This window comes from Scyliorhinus torazame, chromosome 2 (assembly GCF_047496885.1).
Source record: "Scyliorhinus torazame isolate Kashiwa2021f chromosome 2, sScyTor2.1, whole genome shotgun sequence".
Classification (NCBI taxonomy): Eukaryota; Metazoa; Chordata; class Chondrichthyes; order Carcharhiniformes; family Scyliorhinidae; genus Scyliorhinus; species Scyliorhinus torazame.
The window spans coordinates 379,973,824-379,987,158 of NC_092708.1; the positions used below are offsets into that span (position 1 = coordinate 379,973,824).

The window sequence follows — 13,335 nt, forward strand, 5'->3', positions numbered from 1 at the left end:
GGAATGGGAGGTTTATAATATCGAGACGATAGACGGGGATTTTTTCTCCTCTTGACGGGGGGGGGACACTGAGAAATGTGGGCGCCGGTGGAAAAAGGGACTGAGAGGGGGGATGGGGAATGGGGGAGCTGCGCCATGGGGGGCGGGGCCGATCCAGGAAAGTGCGGGGTTTTTCCCGCGCTAGGGAGATGATGGCGGGAAGATAGGCATAGGAAGGAAGAGATCCGGCTGATCACGTGGAATGTGAGAGGCATAAATGGGCCGATTAAGAGGGCCCGAGTGTTCACGCACTTAAAAAGACTGAAGGCAGGTGTGGTCATGCTTCAGGAGACGCATCTGAAGGTGGCGGATCAGGTTAGGTTAAGGAAAGGATGGGTGGGACAGGTGTTCCACTCAGGGTTGGACGCGAAAAATAGGGGGATGGCGATATTGGTGGGGAAACGGGTGTCGTTCGAGGCTAGGAATATAGTGGTGGATAACGGGGGTTGATACGTGATGGTGAGTGGTAGATTGCAGGGAAAGGAGGTTGTGCTGGTAAATGTATATGCCCCGAACTGGGATGACGCGTGATTTATGAAGCGGATGGTATCCCGGACCTGGAGGTGGGAAGCCTGGTAATGGGGGGGATTTCAATACTGTGCTGGATCCAGGGCTAGACCGGTCTAGATCCAGGACCGGAAGAAGGCCGGCAGTGGCCAAGGTGCTTAGGGGGTTCATGGAGCAAATGGGGGAGTGGATCCGTGGAGATTTGCTAGGCGGTTGGCCAAAGAGTTCTCCTTTTTCTCCCATGTCCACAAGGTATACTCCCGAATAGATTTCTTTGTTTTGAGCAGGGCACTGATCTCGAAGGTGGCAGGAACAGAGTATTCGGCCATAGCCGTTTCAGACCATGCCCCACACTGGGTGGATCTGGAATTAGGAGAGGAGAGGGAGCAGCGCCCAATCTGGCGACTGGGTGTGGGATTATTGGCGGATGAGGGGGTCTGTGGAAGGGTGCGGGGATGTATTGAGAGGTACCTGGAGGCCAATGATGACGGTGAGATCCAGGTGGGGGTAGTATGGGAAGCGCTGAAGGCGGTGGTTAGGGGAGAGTTGATCTCCATTAGGGCTTACAAGGAGAAAAAAGAGGGCAAAGAAAGGGAGAGATTAGTGGGGGAGATTTTGAGGGTGGATAAAAGATATGTGGAGGCCCCGGACGAAGGACTATATAGAGAGAGGCGAAGACTTCAGGCGGAGTTTGACCTGCAAACCACAGGAAAGGCAGAGGCACAGTGGAGGAAGGCACAGGGGATGAGATACGAATATGGGGAAAAGGCGAGCTGGCTGCTGGCCCACCAACTTCGCAAGAGGATAGCGGCGAGGGAAATTGGGGGAGTTAGGGATGAAACGGGAACTACGGAGTGGAGAGCAGGGACGGTAAATGAGGTGTTTAAGACCTTTTATGAGAGGCTATATAGGACCCAACCCCCGGAGGGAAAAGAGGGAATGCAACAGTTTCTGGACCAACTAAGGTTCCCGAGGGTGGAGGAGCAGGAGGTGGCAGGTCTGGGGGCGCCAATTGAGGTGGATGAGGTGACTAAAGGGCTGGGGAACATGCAGGCAGGGAAGGCCCCGGGACCAGACGGGTTCCCGGTGGAATTTTACAGGAAATATGTGGACTTGTTGGCCCAGCTGCTGGCGAGAACCTTTAACGAGGCCAGAGAAGGGGGGACCCTACCCCCGACAATGTCGGAGGCGACGATATCACTAATCCTGAAGCGGGATAATGCGGGTCATATAGGCCTATCTCACTCCTGAATGTAGACTCCAAGCTGCTGGCAAAAGTGCTGGCGACGAGGATCGAGGATTGTGTCCCGGGAGTGGTGCATGAAGACCAGACAGGGTTTGTAAAGGGGAGACAATTGAATGTCAACGTGCGACTGCTGTTGGGGGTGATGATGACGCCCCCAGCGGAGGGGGAGGCAGAGATAGTGGTGGCGATGGATGCAGAGAAGGCATTCGATAGGGTAGAGTATCTATGGGAGGTGTTGAGGAGGTTTGGGTTCGGGGAGGGGTTTGTCAGTTGGGTCAGACTCCTATATGGGGCCCCAGTGGCAACTGTAGTCACAAACCGGCAAAGATCGGAGTATTTTCGGTTACATAGGGGAACAAGGCAGGGGTGCCCCCTGTCCCCATTACTGTTCGCGTTGGCAATTGAACCACTGGCCATAGCGTTGAGAGACTCTAAGAAATGGAGGGGGGTGGTTAGAGGGGGAGAGGAACATCGAGTGTCACTCTTCGCAGATGACCCACTGCTATATGTGGCGGATCCTGTAGAGGGGATGACAGATGTTATGCAGATATTGAGGGAGTTTGGAGATTTTTCGGGATATAGGCTAAATATGGGGAAGACTGAGCTTCTCGTAATACACCCTGGGGATCAGGGAAGAGGAATAGACGCCCTGCCGTTAAGGAGAGTGGAAAGGAGCTTCCGATATTTGGGGATTCAGGTAGCTAGGAGCTGGGGAACTCTACACAAACTCAATCTGACGCGGCTGGTGGAGCAGATGGAGGAGGATTTCAAGAGGTGGGATATGCTGCCGCTCTCATTGGTGGGCAGAGTGCAGGCGGTAAAAATGATGGTCCTCCCAAGGTTTCTTTTTGTGTTTCAATGTCTCCCCATTCTGATCACGAAGGCCTTTTTCAAGAAAATAGACAGGAGCGTTGTGAGTTTCGTGTGGGCAGGGAAGACCCCGAGGGTAAGGAGGGGGTTCCTGCAGCGTAGCAGGGACAGAGGGGGACTGGCGTTGCCGAATCTGGACGACTACTACTGGACCGCCAATGTGGCGATGGTTTGTAAGTGGATGAGGGAAGGAGAGGGGGCGGCGTGCAAGAGGCTGGAGATGGCGTCCTGTAAGGGAACAAGCCTAAAGGCGCTGGTGACGGCGCCGCTGCCACTCTCCCCGAAAAGGTATACCACAAACCCAGTGGTGGCGGCAACATTAAGGATCTGGGGGCAATAGAGGCGACACAGGGGGGTGATGGGTGCCTCGGTGTGTTCCCCGATCAGGACTAACCATAGGTTTGTCCCAGGAAGGATGGACGGAGGGTTCCAGAGCTGGCATCGGGCAGGAATTAGGAGATTGAGAGATTTGTTTATTGACGGGACGTTCGCGAGCCTTGGAGCGCTGGAGGAAAAGTATGAGCTGCCCCCGGGGAATATCTTTAGATACATGCAAGTGAGGGCGTTTACGAGGCAACAGGTGAGGGAATTTCCGCAGCTCCCGACACAGGGGATCCAGGATAGAGTGATTTCCGGGGTATGGGTCGGGGAGGGCAAAGTGTCCGAAATATATCAGGAGATGAGAGACGAGGGGGAGGCGCTGGTGGAGGAGCTGAAGGGAAAATGGGAAGAAGAGCTGGGGGAGGAGATTGAGGAAGGGCTGTGGGCTGATGCCCTAAGTAGGGTAAATTCCTCGTCCTCGTGTGCCAGGCTTAGCCTGATACAATTCAAGGTTCTACACAGGGCACACATGACGGGAGCAAGGCTGAGCAGGTTCTTCGGAGTGGAGGACAGGTGCGGGAGGTGCTTGGGAAGCCCGGCGAACCACACACGCATGTTCTGGTCATGTCCGGCACTGGATGAGTACTGGAGGGGATTGGCAAAGATGATCTCAAAGGTGGTGAAGGTCCGGGTCAAGCCAGGCTGGGGGTTAGCGATATTTGGGGTAGCGGAAAAGCCGGGAGTGCAGGAGGCGAAAGAGGCCGATATTCTGGCCTTTGCGTCCCTGATAGCCCGGCGAAGGATCCTACTTATGTGGAAGGAAGCGAAACCCCCCGGCCTGGAGGCCTGGATAAACGACATGGCAGGGTTCATAAAGCTGGAACGAATGAAATTTGCGCTGAGAGGATCGGCTCAGGGGGTCTCCAGGCGGTGGCAACCGTTCCTTGACTATCTCGCGGCACGTTAAGGGAAAATAGATCGTCAGCAGCAGAAGCCCAGGGGGGGAGCAGTATTTTTTGTTACTTTGTTAGTTCACTACTTTATTTAAATAATGTTATTTATCAGCTATTGTGTTATTTTTATGTTGATTTGTAATGTGGAAAAATTCTGTTTGAAAGCTTTAATAAAATATATTACAAAAAAAAAGCTTAATTTCCCCTCAAAAAGTCAATAAATGGCTGCCACCTCCGGGCAAACCCAAGCATCAATCCTCTCAGGGCGAACTTGATCTTCTCAAGCCTGAGAAATCCGGCTATGACACTGGCCCATTTTGGGGGTTCCAAGTCCCTCCACGCCAATAAAATCTGTCTCCAGGCTACCGGGGAGGCAAAGGCCAAAACATCAGCCTCTCTCGCCTCCTGGCTCCCATAATCTTCAAGACTTCCACCTTCTCTTTGAAAAAAAACAGCCCAGTCTGTCCAATCATTCCTCTCAGTTCTGGTAACAATCTTGTAAAGGTGTTTGTGTCTTTTCCAGTGCCTCTGTATCATTTTTATAATGTGAACTCAAAATAAGGGCAACAGTTCAAGAGTGGCCTAAACAAAGTTCTGCATCAGATTTACCGTTCTATTCTTTCCAATTCTATGCTTCTAGAATTTCATGTGACGCACCTTCAGATATTTAATAAGTGAGATAAGTGGAAGTTTCTCTTTCCATCAGTGGAGGAGCTGGGAGAACACATAGCATGCACCTCCAGGGTTTGTAAAGAAGGGAATGCTGCACCCACCCACCCAGTTTTATAAGAGATTCCGCCAGAACACAGCAAAGATTAGTTGTTTGATCAAGTCATCACGATAAATCATCAAACCTTTCACCCTCTAATCCTTTGTACTAAGTAAGATCTACTCTTGGGAGAACGGCAAATCCAGAGCAAATTTATTTCCACCATAAAACACAGCATTAGCCTTAGTAAGTAATTGGGAGGCTGACTGCTTAACTGAAAAACCACATTGCCTGGAAAGCTCTCTGCACCGCATTATGTTATTAAAAAAAAACCTGAAGTATTTATTAAAGCAGCAGCTGTTCCCTGCAGCTTCGTCCACAGAACAAACAGTAAGAACCTGGAAAATGTTTGCAAACTGGCTGCAAGTAGGAAAAGAGAGTAAACTCTCAAACGATTGGGGTTGGAAGCCTGGTGAAAGAGGGAACAAGCTCCAGCCTTCATCTCGGAGAACTAGATTTAAACCCGGGCTGCCTGAGGTGGTGAAACTCTCCTCCCTCTGCTGGCTGTAAGGGGCCTGTGTGAAATGGGTTTGGCTAGTCCCAATCCAGTTTCTAGTGCATGAGGGCCCACAGAAAGACAATATGCTAAATTCAGCACCGATTGGCAATCTCATTAAGTGGCCAAAGGGTGGTTGGAGAGGGGAGTGGAAAAAGGTTAAGCTGTTATGCAGGCACACTCTATTGAAATTGGGGTTCAAGTGCACTGTTATCGCAAGGGAGTTTCAATGTAAATATGCTATAACTGCCCTGAAGATAGCATACTGTCATCAGCACTACTACACAATCATAAAATTTGCAGTGCAAAAGGAGGCCAGTCGGCCCATCGAATGTGCCCCGGCCCTTGGAAAGAAAAATGAAATGAAATGAAAATCGCTTATTGACACAAGTAGGCTTCAAATGAAGTTACTGTGAAAAGCCCCTAGTCGCCACATTCCGGCACCTGTTCGGGGAGGCTGGTATAGGATGTGAACCGTGCTGCTGGCCTGCCTTGGTCTGCTTTCAAAGCCAGCGATTTAGCCCTGTGTGCTAAACCAGCCCCATACTTAACACTCTACTTAAGCTCACTTTGTCCCTGTAACCCAGCAACCCCACCTAACCTTTTTGGACAATAAGGGGAATTTAGCATGGCCAATCCACCTGACCTGCACGTCTTTGGACTGTGGGAGAAAACCCGGAGGAAACCCACGCAGACACGGAGAGAACGTGCTGACTCCGCACAGACAGTGACCCAAGCTGGGAATCGAACCTGGGACCCTGGAGCTGTGAAGTAACCATTGTGCTACCGTGCTGCAACCATTTTGAATGTTATCCAGAGTTTAGGCTCAAACTTTGTCCATATGCGGAGCGTCCGGTAATTGTAACAGCAACCATAGAATTTACAGTGCAGAAGGAGACCGGAGACCGGTGACTTCCTCCAGACAGATGAACAAAAGCACTAGCACTTCAACACAATGCAGACTAAAATTAAACTGCTGAAACATCCTTACACAGAACTATAGAATGATACAGCCCTGGAGGTCATTCTGCCCATCATGCCTGTGCCAGGGGAGTCCAGCTCCCCTGCTCTTCTCCCATCATCCTACTAAGATTCAATTTAGAATATTTATCCATCACCCTTTTGAAAGACATTATTCTGTATCCACCAACTCTTCCAGATCATCGTAACTCACCGTGTAAATTATTTATCTTCCTAATCTCCAGAGGATCTTTTACAATTAAATTTCCTCGCAGAACAGTTCAATTAGCATGATTCAAGGCCTAAATCTAAAAATGCTCCCTTAAATTAACACAGTGCTGAAAATTCTCACTTGTATCTTTAAATTTAATTTGCAAAATCACGCAATCTTTTAATCTGCACTTTTCCCAAGAGCATGTGGGACTCAAAATGTTTCAAATCGGCTGAATCAGTGGGCACTAACACTTCTCGAGTTGGAACACTGACTTCAAGCCGGCACAGATAACTTAGACTGACTTTCAGTTCAGAGGGTGTGCTGCATTGTCAGATGTGTTGCCGGCAGCAATTTACCCAGGAGTTCCGAGGCCAATTCTACCAAGGCCGGTGTCAATATAGCGAAGACTAAACTTGGAACTTTCCTGGTGCGTGCAGCTCACTCTCTGGATGAAATCCCTAAATTGGTAGGGAAACTGAGTGTATAACAGTGCTAGCTGAAACCGTCAAACTTGTTGATAATCCCCTTATCTGTTGCTTCCGAATCCTTCCAGGCCCAAAGTAGCAGCAATGTTTCTCTTGCCCGGCTGCCACAAGTCACACAGGAACAACGCACTGGAGATTTTTCCATTCGATTCCCGCTCATGGGATGTAGAACTTGACAGAGGAGAGGAATCCAAACTGCAGCACTTCACCCAACAGTCTGCCTGTTGGTGCTTCAGTGCGATGCATCATAACTCCCTTCCAGCATAATAGTTAGAAGAGTATCAGAGGATGTATTATCAGGAATATCAGAACAGATAATGCTGGAAAAATAATGACAGGTTCGTGGCACTCGGCCTTAATAGGATTTTTTTAAAAATCCAACAATTTGGGGCGAAGGAACGAATTGTCACAAGTCCCAATTCACCTCAAATTGCTGGACTATTTTGCTGCTTCACCATGTCTCAAAAACACAGGAAAAATGCAAAGTTGTCAAGAGCCTCTACAAATTCACCACCTCCTGCGAGAAGTAGTGCCTCCTTTGCTCAGTTTTAAATCTACCGCCGCTCAACCTATATCTCTGACCTCTTGTTCTAGATGCCCCACAAGGTTAGACATTTGGTCCACATTTACTTTATCAATTCCCTTGAGTATTTTATATACCTCGATCAGATCCCCTCTCATTCTTCTAAACTCCAGAGTATAAGCCCAAACTGTTTAATCTCTCCCCATACACCAACCCCTTCACCCCCGGAATCAATCAGGTGAACCTCCTCTGAACTGCTTCAAATACCACCACATCCTTCCTCAAATAAGGAGACCAAAACTGGGCACAGTGCTCCGGGTGTGGTCTCACCAATACTCTATTCAATTGCAACAATACTTCTCTACTTTTATACGCCAGTCCTTTTGCAATAAATGCGCGAATATTCCATTTGTCTTTCTTATTACATGTTGTACCTGCATACAGATTTTGTGATTCATGAACAAAGACACCCAGATCCCTCTGCCCAGACGCATTTTGAATCTGCTTTCCATTAGATAATAATTTGCCCATTTTTTCAGCCAAAATGGATAACCCCACTTATCCACATTAAACTCCATCTGCCAAATGTTGACCCAATCTCCTAGCCTATCTATATCCGTCTGTAAAATCTGTATCTCCTCTTCACTGCCTGCTTTCCCACCTATATCAGTGTCATCCACAAATTTCGCTATGTTACTCTGTCCCTGCTTGCAGATCATTTATACAGATTGTGAACAGTTGAGGTCCGAGGATCATCCCTGCAGCACCCCACTAGTTAATTTGCCAGCCAGAGAAGGACCCATTTAACCTGACCTTCTGCTTTCGGTCAATCAGCAAATCCTCAATCCAATCTGGTACTCTACACCCAACCCCCTGCGATCTCACCTTCTGGATCAATCTTATGCGTACCTTGTCAAACGCCTTCTGGACGTCTAGATATGCCACAGCCACAGGTTCCCCATTATCCACCTTGCTGGTTATGTCCTCAAAGAACTCAAGCAAGTTTGTCAAGCATGACTTACCCTTCATAAAACCATGCTGACGATGGTGGATTGAGCTTTGTCTTTCCAAATGTTCAGTCATCTCCTCCTTAATGATTGATTCCAGCAAGTGCCCCACCACAGAGTTCAAGCTAACTGGTCCTACTTTTTGCCACTCTCCCTTAATGAATAGGGGAGCTACATTACATGTTTCCAATCCATTGGGACCTTTCCAGAATTCAGGAAATTTTGAAATATCATAACCAATGCATTCACTATCTCTGCTGCCACCCTAGGGTGCAGGCCTTCAGGTCCTGGAGACTTATCGGACTTTAGACCCATTAGTTTATTCAATACCTTCTCCCTAGTAATGGTTATTGCACTAAGTTCCTCTGCATTAACTGCTGTTCTTGGAAATTTTTATTGTCCTCTACCGTGAAGACAGGCAAGATTTTGGTTCAGTGCCTTCGCCATCTCTGTGTTCCCCATTATTAGCTCACTAGTATCTTCCTCCATAGGGCCAACATTTACTTTAGCTATTCTCTTCCTCTTTATATACTTATAGGAGCTCTTGGTATCAGTGTTTATGTTTTCTGCTAGTTTCCTTTCGTAGTTGATCTTGGCTTTTTGATTCTTTTAGTAGTTTTTTTTTGTTTTTAAATTTAGAGTACCCAATTATCTTTTTCCAATTAAGGGGCAATTTAACATGGACAATCCACCTACCTTGCATATTCTTTTGGGTTGTGGGGGTGAGACCCACGCAGACCCGGGGAGAATGTGCAAACTCCACACAGACAGTGGCCTGGAGCCGGGATCAAACCCGGGTGCTCAGCACAGTGAGGCAGCAGTGCTAACCACTGTATAACCGTGCCACCCGGCTAGATTTTAACTAAAGCAAAACTATTTTTCTTGATCATAATATTTTCTTTTCTGTTTCAACTCTTCTCTCTTATAACTCACTGTTTTCCTCTCTTTATTTCTCTCTGTCTCTGACTGGACTTGAATTCACCCTTTTTCCTTTCCATCGCCTGCTCTATTTTGTTCATTGTATTTCATTCGTTAAAGAAGTTGACCATTGGGCACAACATTCATGAGATTCCCAATGTGATGTTGACATCGGCATTATCAATTTGCACATTCAGTATTTTGTGGCGCTAACAGAAAGCAATCTGAAGGGTGAGAAAAAACAGCCCAGTTCAATTTGCTTTATGCAAGGTACTCTGCTGCAGCTATTTCGTGGCCATTACATTTGTAATTAAGGTTAGCAAATTCACTGCTCCAGCAGATCTGTTTTCAATGCCTTTCACTGATTCTCTTCCAGTATTTTTTGCCTTTTACTCCTCCTCCTTCTGTAGAAACTCATACATTTCCCCAGATACCGGCAACCCTCGTCATCTTCTTTTAAAAAAAAAAATTTAGATTGCCCAATTCATCTTTTTCCAAGGGGCAATTTAGCGTGGCCAATCCACCTACCCTGCACATCTTTGGGTTGCGGGGGAGAAACCCACGCAAACACGGGGAGAATGTGCAAACTCCACATGGACAGTGACCCAGAGTCGGGATCGAACCTGGGACCTCGGCGCCGTGAGGCAACTGTGCTAACCACTGTGCCACCGTGCTGCCCAACCCTCGTCATCTTGACCACACAGCGATTGTGAGCTCTTTGTTAGGACATAAAAGAGAAGTAAAAACATGTCCAATGCATATATTTCTAATGTATGTAGTCCTTGAGAAGTCTTTTTAAAAATAATGAATGTTTATTAATTCAAAAATAAAATATATAGTAGAAACATTCCACTCATTTGTGCACAATTCATGTAAGTAGGTCCAGTTTCATATTCTTAAAATATCTGGAAAACTAAGCTTAAGACTAATACATGGAACATCAATGGTCTGTTAAACATCATGTAACGGAGTGGAAGGAGGCTTCAATGATTCATACAATCCAGACAAAATGTCTAACCCTTCACAAGTAATCACTTAAGACCCAAGCTCCTCGTGTTTGAGATGCCCTCTAGACTAGACCACTACACAGTTCCCAGTAATTTTGTCTATCTAATCCTTTGACTTTATCCCAAACTGTAGTCCTAAAATCGGACTTCAGCTCAGCCTTGTTCATCATGTACCAGGGTGCAACCTTAAAGGGTGGTCTCCATTATACCTGAAGCCTGCGCTGAACAAACCCAAATAATGTGTTGATGAGATTGGGCTGACTGAGCGGGATTGTGTGCAACGTTTGAAATTCAATGCAAAAAGCTACACTCTCTGCATGCCCCCCCCCCCCCCCCCCCCCTCCACACAAAGTGACACAATTTCAGTTGTGTGACATTATGTTCAAGTATACCACTTAACCAATCTTCATGTTCTCCACCTAAAATATAAAATCTTGGATAAAAATTTGGTTTAAAATATATTTGTTTTCTCAATGCCAGTCCCCTCCCAAAATTCAGTCGTTCATTGACGCAGTTTGCAAACCACCTGAATTGTACCTCTTGCAGGTCAATCACAGAACTTGTGTAGCCAGGAAGAAGTTGGACGTGGCCCAGGGAAAGGGAGAATTCTTCCAGAGTTCCTGTCCTAATTAGTGTCCTAATGTTTCCTTATATCAAAAGGATAAAAATCAGTGGAATATTCAGTTATTTCCTTGCAAAGTACACATAAATCATTCATTTAATCAATAACGCTTCACCCATTGTTGAATCACACCAATATGCATTCTTGGATATCATTACAGCTTCAGAATACTTCACATCTTTCTTCTCGAGATCAAAATGATTTCTGTGTGGCAATGGCACTTTTTAAATTCCTTTGCAATTAAGCTGGCATGTTATTTGCTTTCTTTAGCACAAAATATCCACGTTTTATTTGGTTGGTAGTCACAATTCTGGAACATTTAGGTGGGAGATGTAATTTAATGCCAGCACAAGTTTTTTTTTGAACATTTAAATCTAAACATTTCTCTCTTGATCTATCGCTCCTTCGGGTACCACACAATCATTTCACCATAGCCTTTATATATTTGATCACTGTTTATATAACACATACACAGCAATGTGTTAAAAGGCAAAAATACAGTAAAGGCATGAGATGGCCTCACAAAGCTTTAACAGAGAATTTTGAAAGGTCTATCAACATCACCTCAAACTACAAATGTTGTTACATCTTACAAATATGCTCCCTTTGCATTGTTCTGTAAAATATACTCGGGTGTGGCTTGTGGAGAACAGTTTTCTTCTATATCCCAGGTATTGTTTTGTTGCAATGTTCCCCCCATCAGGTATACTATTAATTGCTACCCAAACATGGACATGCACTGATAAAATCACATTTTTTGAACTAAAGTGCTATTGTTGTGCGTAACCTCAACTACAATGTCAGGACTTATTTTACTGCATGTTAAAAGGGAATAACAGATCCAAAACAAACTATGGGAAATGCATCTAGATTAATACACCACTATATAATGATATCATTAATTTTTTAAAATAAATTTAGAGTACCCAATTATTTTTTTCCAATTAAGGGGCAATCCACCTAGCCTGCACACCTTTGGGTTGTGGGGGCGAAACCCACACAAACACGGGGAGAATGTGCAAACTCCACACGAACAGTGACCCAGAGCCGGGATCGAACCTGGGACCTCGGCGCCGTGGTAATGATATCATTAATTGACATACATGAAAAACAAACCAAACTCTGTCCCTTTTACACCATACAAATATCAACTGTAGTCTGTCTCCATTTAAAAACAATCTGCCTTGTGGCTAAAAGGTAAGTTATCCATAAAATAGAATCTGGTGTTGCTCTATTACATAGGTTGTTTGAACAGATGATATGTGGAGAATTAGCCGAGGAAGGCATCTGTAGATCTGCAATGGACATTTTACTGTCTCTGATCAAGTGCTGGGTCGTCTTGCAAAAGCAAGTGGTTGGAATTTCACAGCTGCTTCTTGGGCCGCTCCAAAATGTTTAAAAATTTCCCTCTGGTCATTTCTCGTGCTGAAAAATAAAATATTTGAAAGAATGTAAGAACACATGGTATCATAATAAAAAGGATTTTGCCATCAATTCCACTCCTCCTAGAAAAGGGCATGGATTTATGGTGGTTATGTTGCTGGATTAACAACCTGGGGTACTGAATTCAGTACCATCACGACAAAGTGTGAAAATGAGTTTGATCAATCTAATGCCGCCACTGGATCATACAACCTGAACTATTGCGACCACATGCACCAAGTTCTGATTTTTTCCCCCCCAACTAAGGGGTAATTTAGCGTGGCCAATCCACCTACGATGCACATCTTTTGGGTTGTGTGGGTGACCCACTCAGACACAGGGAGAATGTGCAAACTCCACATGGACAGTGACCCGGGGCCGGGATCGAACCCGGGTCCTCAGCGGCGTGAGGCAGCAGTGCTAACCACTGTGCCACCATGCCGCCTCAAACGCACCAAGTTCTGATGGACATAGCTGCAATATGGATCATCATGAGGAGGTTGACTTCATCCTCAAGAGCCTCCTTTTACAGACATGCCTGTGACAGGAGTGACAACCATCATTGTATTGTGTGACATTAATGGGATACACGAAGGACACAATGAGCAGCTTACAACTGCACTGCTGAGGATCCTCAGGAAAGTGTCCATGGCCCAATTATCCTTAACGACTTCCTTTATTATAAGATGAGGAAAATTATCATCTCCAACAAGAAAAAGCCCAACAACCTTCTGATAATCAATGGCACCACCACCAAATACCTTAGCATCAATGTCTAGTAAGTCACCACTGAACCGTTTAACGATGATGCACTATGATTGCAGTATATGCTATCCACAGTTGTACTACATCAACTCAACAAGGTTATTTTGACAGTACCTGCCCTATTCCACCATGAAGAATAAGGTTCGCAATGTCATGGGAATACCAGTGGCTGTAAGCTCCCCTCCAAATTGCATACAATTCCGACTTTAGG

At 46.0% G+C, this 13,335-nt stretch overlaps 1 protein-coding gene across 2 annotated transcripts in view; it reads right to left on the minus strand.

Annotated features, from left to right (window-relative positions):
* Positions 1 to 10,100: 10,100 nt before the first annotated feature.
* Positions 10,101 to 13,335, minus strand: part of lin52 (lin-52 DREAM MuvB core complex component) — a 75,557-nt gene continuing 72,322 nt past the window's right edge. For both annotated transcript variants that reach the window (XM_072493524.1, XM_072493517.1), the window contains one exon: positions 10,101 to 12,362. Coding sequence is in view for 1 of the 2 variants with exons in the window: in XM_072493517.1 (XP_072349618.1) it covers positions 12,301 to 12,362 (62 nt within the window). In the remaining variant the exon portion in view is untranslated. The remainder of the gene's footprint in view (positions 12,363 to 13,335) is intronic.